At 28.6% G+C, this 12,191-nt stretch overlaps 1 protein-coding gene across 3 annotated transcripts in view; it reads right to left on the bottom strand.

The window, feature by feature from the left end:
• Positions 1-380: 380 nt before the first annotated feature.
• The window catches only part of LOC127733251 (tyrosine-protein kinase CSK-like), a 28,778-nt gene continuing 16,967 nt past the window's right edge, over positions 381-12,191 (bottom strand). For all 3 annotated transcript variants that reach the window (XM_052242582.1, XM_052242584.1, XM_052242583.1), the window contains exons 6-12: positions 10,793-10,961; positions 10,331-10,433; positions 9,502-9,660; positions 8,439-8,538; positions 7,385-7,480; positions 6,819-6,905; positions 381-6,275 (exon numbers count right to left, since the gene is read on the bottom strand). In XM_052242582.1, coding sequence (XP_052098542.1) covers positions 6,099-6,275; positions 6,819-6,905; positions 7,385-7,480; positions 8,439-8,538; positions 9,502-9,660; positions 10,331-10,433; positions 10,793-10,961 — 891 coding nt within the window. In that variant the 3' untranslated portion in view covers positions 381-6,098. The remainder of the gene's footprint in view (positions 6,276-6,818; positions 6,906-7,384; positions 7,481-8,438; positions 8,539-9,501; positions 9,661-10,330; positions 10,434-10,792; positions 10,962-12,191) is intronic.

Below are 12,191 nucleotides of genomic sequence, written 5' to 3'. Positions count from 1 at the left end.
TGGTCCTTCTATAGATATAAAGAGAATTTTAAAATTCTCCATCATTCCAAATGAACTAGAAGTCAATTAAGTGAACAGATTCTGGTGTGACCTGAATGTAGCATATGCAATGAATGTCATACAAGTGTGAGGTTTAGCTAGCTATAAAACCAGGTTTAATCCACCATTTTTCTACATGAGGAAATGCCAGTACCAAGGAAGTTTCCGATTTGAATTTTCCTTGGAGTTTGGTATTTTTGTTATTTTACTTTTTCTTATAATACACTGTATTTACTTTTAATTACATCAACAAAATCTCTTCCAGTCTGTTGGGGCATAGCTGCAAAGATTCTATTGGATAATCAAAGAAGAAGTTTATATTAAACAAAATACAAAACCTGTTTAGCAATAGTTAAATTTATTTATAACAATACATTATAATAAATGATATACATGTACACCAGACAGTTTATACAGGCTTGTATCACATTTATACACTCCAATGTATCAAATTATAACATCAAAACAATTCTGTACATGTACTTAACCATACAAATAAGTGCTTCAAAACAAAGAAATTCTTATAAAACACGCCTTGTTAATACTTATATATTTTATACTGTAAAAGTGTGCAAATGCTTCCCTTTTTGATGTCCAGAAAAAAGTCACAAAAGGAGACTTGATTGAATGAGACCTTGAAACACTTCAATATAAAATAATATTTAAACTCGGGACTATATTGTTTCTGTAAATGCTTCATACATTTGTTGTGGTTATACAGAAATATGGTGCATCGCAGTTCCCGAATAACAGATGTTGGACAGAAAGGTAAGGAAAACAAAAATTTACTGCAATAGAAGACATTCAAATGTGACAGTATGTCCTTCAGATTACGACTATTGCCCAATCTATAGTTCTTCCTAGCTGTATAAATCTAAGTGTGACAATGAATGGCCTTTCGTTATTAAAAGCCTGTTGAAATTTTAAATGTTAACTTTATGTCAGGCTGAAAGAATATAATGCACCAGGAGAAAAATGGTAAGAGAGGTAACAATTTCACAAATCTTGTAGGTTATGTATGCTTAAGAGTCTGAAATCTTTTCAATCATGATATGTCATACTGTGATTGTTAAACATTTTGTTATTTCATTATTTCATTTACCATATACAATTTTGACATTGTGAGCATTTATACTATACAAATTTTTCCATAATTTGTGATTGGAAAGGAGCAAGTTCAACTCTCTTGCAAATTGGATAAACATATCCTAGGTGGACTTGTCAAATGTAAAGAAATTATAAACAATAGGTTGGAAATTTTTTTGGACAAAATATAGTATAATTCTAATGCTACTGCTAACACACAATGATCAAACACTGTTCTATAGCGAAAAATTATTTAGGATTTTGCAACTTGAGCAAGCAAAGAAAACTTATTATGCACAACAGCTAAATGATGCATGGTATTCTACTTTACACAGGTTATAATATCAAATAGTAACAAGGCCACAATAAGCCAAGCATAATGATCATGAAAAGCACCAAAGAAGCTATTTCCATTTTTTTTAAATCATGTTTATCTCAATAAATGTCACATTTTTATCATATTTCAATGTTTAATTCTCATTATCCACTTGAAAAACACTATATTTCTGGAGACTCATCTTCAGTGTAAACTGTCATTTGTCATACTTTTCTTTTAAAATTGAATAAATAGTGTTTTGGCCTGGCCTGGCATGTGTGCACATATCCTTTTCATTTGCCTGGCATTCTATATTTTGAAGAAGCAATCTTGGTGTATTAACTAAAATAATATGTCTACTCAAGAAGGTGAAGAAAAATAGATGGTCAAATAACTTTACTAAAACTACAATATTAAAATATCCAAAAGAAGATTAGTTTTTATTATATCTAGTAGTCAGCTTAAACTTTAAAGAGATTTTGAACAGTCCCTGAAATATCTTAAGTCTTTCAAAATATACTAACATGCTGCCATGACTAAAGGAACTTTGGGTCTCTGAATGATAAAAAGAAGATTTATGTAACTGTTGGTGTGTTGTCTCCATTCTTTCTATATACAAATGATTTTGATTTTAAATATGTGTTTCACTCACTCTATACTTCACAATTTATCTATGATCTCTTAACTAAAAAATAACCAAAATCTATGTTTATATTTCTGGCATTTTTATAGATCCACAGCATCCTAAATCAGTATAAAAATTCGTTTTCTTACTGAATGTTTCCAAAACCTGTTAAATAATTTCCTTTACTAAATATGTATAACATACATGTACATAGAATTTTATTCCTGTACACAAAATAAATGTTACACCAATTTTCCCTTTCTTTTGATCACAATACAAATAACTTATATATTCTATCCATAATATAACTACATGAGTAAAAAAAAACAATAAACTCTGTTATTATTCAATAAAACAGATTGTCTACATTTAACTTTCCTATTTTCTTTCAATCATTAAAGCAAGTTAAGTGATTGGTGAAAACATCAACAGTACCAATTTTACTACACCTGATGCACATTTCCACAATTAATGTCTCTTCAGTGATGCTCGAGGCCGAAATATTTGAAAGTCTAAAACCTGACAGAAACGATGAAGAGCTGATAAAACAAAAAGGACAAAAAGTTCACCCAAACTCTGACAAGGAATCATAGTTATGCATGAGGGAGATACATTCCTTAATCTAAAATGATTTCGAAATTTTGAAACAGCAAATTTAAATCATAACAATATCTGTATTTTCATGCCAGTACCGAAGTACTTGCTACTGGGCTGGTGATTTATATGAAAATTTATATTTATTTAATGTTAAATTTAAAGAATAATGCTGATATAATATATGTATTATTTTGAAATAAGAAGTTATGGGTATATTTGTTCTAATGATTTTTGAAGCATATCTAAAATTAGTAAATAGGATATAAGTATAAGAGAAATTAACAAGAAAAATATTAAATTTAGGCAGTAAAGGACATATAGTATAAAAAAAAATGCTACATTTACATCTTGCCTACTTGTTATAAATTATGTTTTATAATAATACAAACAACTTTATCAAAAATCATAAATTCAGGGGGTTAAAGTTTATTAAAAAATTCTAGGAAATTTAAAGCTGCCATAAATTATGCTGGCATACAGCCTTTTTATCCAAATAACAATAAACCAAAGAATAAAACTTTAGGAATAAGATAAAAACAACCCTCAGGAGATTTTAGAAATAAAGATACTGCTACCTCTAACGTTCATTCAGAGAACCAAGGGATGTAACTCTTTAACAGTAAATGTAAAATCCACCAAACAAAAAACTAAACTCAAATTTTAGTGCCAATGATATCATGTAAAAAAAATATTAAAATGTTTGGTTGGTCAAGGGTATTGAAGTCATCAGGAAACCTTAAGGAAATGGACAGACAGAGGATCACTACATGTATGTATGACCCTTTCTAGTACATGTATATGAAATACGTAAGCAATGAGCTAGCTAGCTCTAGAAGAAAGTTCAAAGCCATGCATGCAAATAGTTGCTTTAGTCCTCTTTACCAAAGCTGAAGAACAACAATTTCACAACAAAACATTATCATTAAAGACAAGCTGTTTTAACTTTATTTTACTTCCATTACAATACCCAAATTAGACACAATCAGAAAATTTTATAAGCCTATGGTTCATGACTAATAAACATTACTCAATTTCAAATGATGCATGAAAACAAACAGTTTTTAAAAAGAAACTTGGAAATGCAGTTATATGTCACTAGAACAACTAAATTAAATTCAGAAATAATTTTGTGTACTAAAAGGTGGGAAATTTTCTTGTGAACAAGTTTGGACCTAGAAATTACAAAATTTTAACTCGGTGAAACTACTTCACAGAAGTTATCATATTGAAGTAGTAAATGAGACATTTAATTAATCTCATTTTGATGGAAATAAACTACTAAAAAGTATGCAAGTTTTAATTATCATCATTATACATGTACAAATACTCACTTGGAACATCAATTGTATTATAAGTTCTGAAAGTAGTAACTATTAAATACCTTTACCTGTGCTATAAAAACTCTTTGCAGAAACTCAAATCAATGCTACTTGCTAGCAATTAAAAAGCAAATCAGATTAACTTTTTAAACCTTTTCAAAATAAAAATTAAATTAAAGTCCAAACTTTTAGGCAAAATCCTTTTAATATTTTAAGAAAAAAGTACTAAATGTCATAACTGAATCTTTAACTTGAACTATGACATCTATCATTGAACATATAAAAAAGGGTTTATTTATTCAATAATATATATACCAAAACTTGTTCACTTGTCCTGAAAAAGAAGTCCTACCCTTCTTCAGATCATGAACATACATATAATATATGGTTTTGGCAAGTCAGATAATTGGTTACTATATACAAGTATAAAAAAATATTTCACATAGAGGAATATAGCTTTTGAACTATCATACATCCACACATTATATTTCAACAAGGAATTCATTCCACCTTTTTTAAGTCATCATCTTTTACACAAATAGTTTTAATTTTGAAAAAATACATTTTTTAACACTGTCAATTACTTGAAACCTTGTTAAAGTAGTATAAACCAAATGCATCAAATGTAGTATACATATTTTCATCGTTCTAAATACATTCACTATACATGGTTAAAAATTAAGGTAGTTGGTTCTTAAAGAACTTTAGGGATTCATCAAGGTTTTCAACTCTTATTATCTAACAGAATAGTAATAAAAATCAATTATATTTTTAATTCCTAATAAAAATCTTCCTACAATTTGTAACTAGATCAAATTTAAATGTTTATCAAAAAATAGATTTTGAGTGAACATTGTGCTTCACTGATGATTATGTAACTAGATTTTACCTACAACTTATTCACAGTGTAAAGTCAGATGAATTTACTAATAAAATAATAATCAATAAAAGTACTGCCAATGTCTAGGAACACTGAAAAAAAATATTTTCTACTGACAAATAATGTCAGAGCAGAGGGCTATGCAAAACTTTATTTTAACTCATTCTAATATAACTGCTAGTTATCTTCTTTACAGTTTTCACCAAAAGTTTCTTTACAACATTCAACCTAGTGAATCTTTGTACTACTTACTGTTTCAGTGAAAATTACATGGTTGAAGTCATTTCAACACTGATATGCAATAATCTTTAATTTCAATATTTGAACAATCATGTTTATATATTTGGTGGAGACTGGAATCTAAATATCACAATCAATAAAATCAAGGTGGATAATAAAAGCCATGAAGACTTTCTTTTTTTTTAATAAAATATTTTAAAACAACTTAACATTTACACTTATGCAGATAGGTTTATTTTTGTGGCTAAACAGGTGAAATTCTTCAATTATATATTATTTGGAGAATAAGTGCCCTTTAAAAATCATTTAAAATAATTAGCGATATATTACAATAGCAATATAATCATATTATGTACAGAATTTTACCTCATCATTGAATTAATTATCTAAAAAATGCATACATGGTTTTCAAAATACAATGAATGAAATACTTTAACAAAAAATAGAATTAAAAGAAAGGACAACTTCAAATGATTATTACTAATTGGAAACAATATCACCAGTTGATAGTATGTGTAAATTTTCATCTCTTTTTTATATATTTTCACTTCATATCTATTTCTCACCATGAGACATCACTCCTGACATGGAATTACTAAGATTTAATATAAGATGACCTTCTACAACTTGTACTTAATACACAATTTAAAAAATACTCTTGCTTACAAGCCATATGTAATGACTAATATATTGTCTATGCAAATAATGATTCATATCCATCTTGAATTATCCATCACTCTTGATAAAAGATTAGAATTCTTCAACTTAACAAACCTATTCAGAAAGCAACTAATCAGCTGCACAATAATAAGCTCATATAAAAATCCTTCAAAGGATAACAAAAAAGAATACAGAATCTACTGTTTTAATTCAATCTACAGTTATTTCCCTTTAGAGGAACTCTTTTGCCAATATCATGCCCTCTTTGTGACTTTTTGAGTAATAAAGTATATTTCCAGGAAATAAATATTCAAACATAAGGTACAAAAAAAAATACTATACAGTTGTTGCACGTAAATTGTTTAATTTTTCTAGCACTTGTTTAAAAGTTGGACGTTGTTTTGGATCTATTTCCCATGCCTGCATCATGATATTGTAAATCTCTTGTGGACAACCATCTGGAGCCTCCATTCTGTATCCTCGCTCCACATGCATAACAACGTCTGATAATGGCTGAAATATTAAAAAAAAAATCAAATGCTACCAAAAAAAAGTGTAAAATCCAGAAATGGGGGTATAAGATCTCTCGCAACCAGAATGTTTATTATGTGTGCGTAGTACAAGATGACTTGACAAAGTCAAGCATGTGATCATATCTAACTGTTCTCTTTTTAAATGACAAATAAAATAATGATGAATTTTATGATCTACCTGTCTTTATCCAATCTCTATTTAAAGAGTTATAACAACAGAAAATAATTAGAATATTATTATCAAATACATTAATCAAAAAGGTGCAACTGATAAGACTAAATTTTCCATATTTTTTCGTCCAAATTTACTTTAAACTAGAACTACAGACAATATATTGTTTATGAATATAATTCATGCTATTTTTTTGGGGTTCATGTTTTCTGACATCAGTTTTTGGGAAATAGTAATATAATTCCAGATTCTGTTATTTTTCCTATATTGATGATGTCAGTTTTGTGAAGGGAATATGTTTCAGGATACTAATTAAGTTGATTACATGCTGAGTAAAAGTATACTACTTACTATTCTTGGATATGGTACTCTTCCAAAGGAATAAACTTCCCATAGTAAAATCCCAAAACTCCACATATCTGATTTATTTGTAAATTTCTGTAGAGAAAAATAAATAAAATAATTATGTGTGAAATGAAATAATTCTATAACATTCAGCATTTATTTCCTGGAAATATCTACTTGCTGTCAAACTGGATTTATAATTATAAGAGTATTCATTAATGTGAATTAATACCAAAATTTTACTGATATGCAAAAATCTTTTATTCAAATAAGCATTACTTAATGTTGTTACTTTTTTTTTTAACTTTAAACACATTAAAATCTCACATTTATATCCTGAATTGCTACAATATGCCATATCAAGTGTCTATTGGTTTGTCAACCACTTGTTCACATTTTCTGTTGTATAGTAATTTATGTTAAAATTTATCCTTTCCTGAACCCCCTGACTACCGGTATTTCAAATTGGACAATATTTTATGTTCCAAGCTGTCCTACCATTTTTCCAAATACTAAAATTCAAACTTCAATTTCACAGTTTTCTCCCACTTGAATGGTTTGATTTTACTTACATTATCTCTGAGAGCCTCAGGGGCTGTCCACTTGATCGGAAACTTTCCTCCTTCAGCACTATAATCTCCATATTTAGCTAAACCAAAATCTGAAACCTAAAATAAAATAATTCGTAATTTTCAAAATGCTGAGGACAAATAATTCAGAATTTACACTTACTTCATCTTGAAAGATTTGTGCATGCATATTGTACACAACGCTTAGCACTGTGGGTATGTATTGTGATTGTTATGTCTGTAAATTCATTTGTTGGTAACACTTTGTATCCACAATTCATGCAAAACCAGTCCTTGGCTTTCAATGATACTATCAAAATAGTTTAAAAGCACTCTCTCCATAATTTGTGTTCAGACGACTTTGGTGTTATCCACAGCAAAATAAGGAGTTATCCATACTTATACCAATGGAAGCAAGGAGTATGTTTCTCTAATTTTCAATGATTGGTCTATAAAATTTCAATTATGAAGTCAGATTTTTTTAATTTCTTCTGAATTTCCTATTATGACGTCATGAAAAAAGCAACCATGCCTAATGACGTCACATATAAAGAACACAACTTTCTGCAAATCTTTGAAGAGGAAGGATAAACTTGCTTAGATATTGTCTTAAAATCATTAGAGAAACAGATTCCACCACTATATCTCAACAGTCAAATTTTAAATATTTAAAAAGCTCGGCAAGCCTGACGTTTTAAATTTTAAAATTGAACTGTCTCGAGTGGAGAAATATCGTAACACACTTGATGCAGTGGTGGAATCTATATTTACAGCCATGAGTTTGAGTTCTATCATAGTTTCTGTAATACTTAAAAAAAAACTTTTTTTTCACACACAATTTCCGATTACAGATAGAAAAATTCACTTTTAACTTTTTTTTTCTGGTCTTTTTATAGTGCATATTTAAATCAAATTTCTAAGGTCAGCGCACAATTAGTTCAAATTATTGTGTACAAAATTTTTTTTTCCTTCAAAATAATGTATCATCAATTATGTTGGATGTCCATTATACCAAAACACTGTCCATATAAAGTTTTACATAACATATACACTTTACCTTGGCAGTATTATTATCATTTACTAAAATATTTCTGGCTGCTAAATCTCTGTGCACCAAATCTTTACTCTCTAAATACTGCATGGCTGAGCATATATCACTGTAATAAGATTCAGAATCATCAATATGACATGCATATGGGCTAAACTACCCCCTGATGAGGGGGTTAAAATTCATAGTGAACATACTACTCCGAGGTCTACAATATGACATACAAATGGGCTACAAACTGTTTAGAAGTTGAAATTAATAGTGAAAACATATTAGATCCAGGTTTAATGATATTAATTATCAATTACCTGTTAAAACAAATCACTGGTCTGAAAAATTTTCTCAATCTATAAACACTTCTTTATATTGCAATACTGGTTAAACTTGGAAATGGATACATAGTATTCACAAGTTTCATCCATAAAATATTTTTTTTTGATATCAATATAACCACAATTCAGTCTGTTAACTGTTGTAGAACTCATATAATTTATTCTTATATTTCATACACATTAATGTTATCATGTAATCAGATTTAAAGCACTCCAATGGACTAGCAGTAGACGAGTTGAACCAAGTTTGGATGTAATATTAGACCTCTATGGTTACTACATTAGTTGCAGATGAACATTAACTCTATCCTCTGCCAATTAGGCTTATTGTTACTAAAAATTAGTAACTCATTTAATGATTGTTCTGTAAGCTATTCAACGTTTCAATTTTTACAGTTTTGGAAAAGTCTTCATTTTAATATTGGGAAATGTTGATTGAAGTGATGTTTATATATATGGTCTAGAATTTTGAATGAAAAAGAAATTGCTAAGTTTTCATGCTTTATTGGATAAACTAAAAGGATTAAAGAGATTAAAAGACAGTATTTTCCTTTCAATTTATAAAAAAATACTTAACCGCTACAAAATGATTTTGAGATTTTTTATCAGTGGATGCATCAATTTGTAATTTTATGGGCTGTGAAATAACTGATAAGATACTTTTTTAAGAAGCTACTGCACTTCATATAAAATTTAAATATGCATTAAAAATTAGTATCCATCTATTAATGTGAACTTACTCAGTGAAATCTATTTGATCTTTCTTAGTTATAACACTTCTCCCCCTGGACCGTAAATATTCCACCAGATTTCCTTTACCCATAAATTCTGTAACCAGCTGTATAGTGTCGCCTATAACAACACCTATCAATTGGACCAAGTTTGGATGTCTCATAGACCTAAAATAAACCATTATCATATTAAACATATCAATTGGACCAAGTTTGGATGTCTCATAGACCTAAAATAAACCATTATCATATTAAACATATTAACTGGACTAAGTTTGGATGTCTCATAGACCTAAAATAAACCATTATCATATTAAACATATTAACTGGACCAAGTTTGGATGTCTCATAGACCTAAAATAAACCAATATCATATTAAACATATTAACTGGACCAAGTTTGGATGTCTCATAGACCTGAAATAAACCATTATCATATTAAACATATTAACTGGACAAAGTTTGGATGTCTCATAGACCTAAAATAAACCATTATCATATTAAACATATTAACTGGACAAAGTTTGGATGTCTCATAGACCTAAAATAAACCATTATCATATTAAACATATTAACTGGACTAAGTCTGGATGTCTCATGGACCTTTAAATAAAACAATTATCACATAAAAGTATGAACTTAACCAAGTTAGGATGTCTCCTTGACCTTTAAATAAAACAATTATCAAATTAAAGTATTAACTGGACCAAGTTTGGATGTCTCATGGACCTAAAGTAAATTTTAGGGGATAACATATCTGAAAATAAATCTTGTGAATCTTTTGAAATGGATGCTGTTGCAAATACTTAAAAGTTTATATGTACAGTAGTAATACTAACGTCATCACAGAAGCTTCTTTTAAGAAAGCTTGACCAGCTCGTTCTTTATCTTTCAATTCTTTTATTGCTACACCTTGATTTCTGTAAGTTCCTTTGTATACATCTAAAATTGAAAAATAATAAAAGTGAACATTTTTTTTTTTATAATGAACTGAATCCTAAAGTTGTATTAATTATAAAATTACATTAGAATTGAGTCAAAGTAAATTTGAGTTATTGTTGATGGACAGACCATCTTTGACAAATGTATAGAACATGTAGAAAAGCCTGTAAATTTTTATTTCTAACTGGTACATGACCAATCCACATTTATTGTTCTACCAATGCATGAAACTCAATCCCCACCCCATGTTTTAGTGTACTTTAAATTTAAATTCACATATCAAAATATCACATTTTTTCCTTATAAAAAAATTAGAAATTTGATCACTGATCACAAAACATTTCTGATTAAATACAAACCTCCAAATTCTCCTTTTCCTATCAATTCATATATTTGTAAATCTTTTTGACTAATCACCCATCCTCCACTTTCAAAATCCTGTACTGATACTGCAGAGAAACTGGATCCTTTCTTCTGTAAAGGTTGTAATAACCTTGTACATAAACCATCAGCATCCTTTGTATAATGCTGAAAGAAATAATTTTAATGATATAAACACAGCTCCTGAAATATGCCAAAGACTTATATTTATTAAATTGTTACAAAACAATGAATGACAAAAAAATTGGATATAAAGATAAAATATATAAAAAAAGAAGGTCTCTTTTTTACTGTGGAGTTTCATCTGCAGACCTAATTCAATTTTTTGGTAACAGCATATTTCACTACCAACACGCATTGTAAATTAAAAAAAAATACAATCAGATAGACATCATTACATCATATATCTCATTGCACAAAATTTGTTCTCATCATTTTCCACTGCTTTTAGTATTGAATATGAAAATTTTTTCTTTACTTTTAGGTGAATAAATATTCCTCTGACCAAAATATGATGGTGAAAAAAAAATTGGAAAAATATATGTATAACATAGGTCCTATGATGGACTCCTATCAATATGGATATCTCATTTCTTCTAGAAAAGACTGGAACATCATGTACAAATTACTTGGAACTGATACTAAAAAATTCTGAATTTCAAGGAGCAATAAAAAAAAACCCCAAAAAACTGCCAGCTTTTGAAATGATATTCATAAACAGTTGACAAAGAGATATGTCACAGTTTATAATTTCAAAAGCTGGCAGTTTTTTGGTTTTTTTTTGTATGTATGTAGTTTTGATTGGACCAAACCCAATACTTACCACATTTCTCAATAAGATCCATCTACTTTGGAAATTATTTGTAAAGTTTATACATTAAATTTAGTAGGTACGTCAGTTGAGTAAGAAACATTTTTGATTGGTCAATGGTATCCAGTACACGCATCAGTAAATCTAATTTCTTTCAGGTTGTATAAAATAGTCCTACCAAAGTTTGGGTTTGCCACAATCCTTGCAATGAAGCATATCATTACATAATTAATGCATCAAAATGTTCATACCAAATGTCAATTGACAAACACATGAAAAAAATAAATATATATATATATCAATATAACACAGACTTACATTTCACCAGTACCAGTTTAAATTCTTTAAAAACTCACTTTATTTGAAAACTATTATTTAACTATGAAATTATATTGAAATTCACTTATATGGGACCATATGTTCAGACTTCAAATTTTGATAATGTTCATTCAACAGCTTACCAAATGGCAACGGACCAACAAATGAAAATAATGGTTGAATGTCTTGCGATGAATGTTATTTAAACATTGGAGAATGCTCTATATTGAGCATTTAAATATTTGAGG

Source organism: Mytilus californianus, unplaced genomic scaffold (genome assembly GCF_021869535.1).
Source record: "Mytilus californianus isolate M0D057914Y unplaced genomic scaffold, xbMytCali1.0.p SCAF_3, whole genome shotgun sequence".
Taxonomy (NCBI): domain Eukaryota; kingdom Metazoa; phylum Mollusca; class Bivalvia; order Mytilida; family Mytilidae; genus Mytilus; species Mytilus californianus.
Note: the sequence above shows the minus strand (reverse complement) of the source record. Positions and strands in the feature narration are given on the sequence as shown.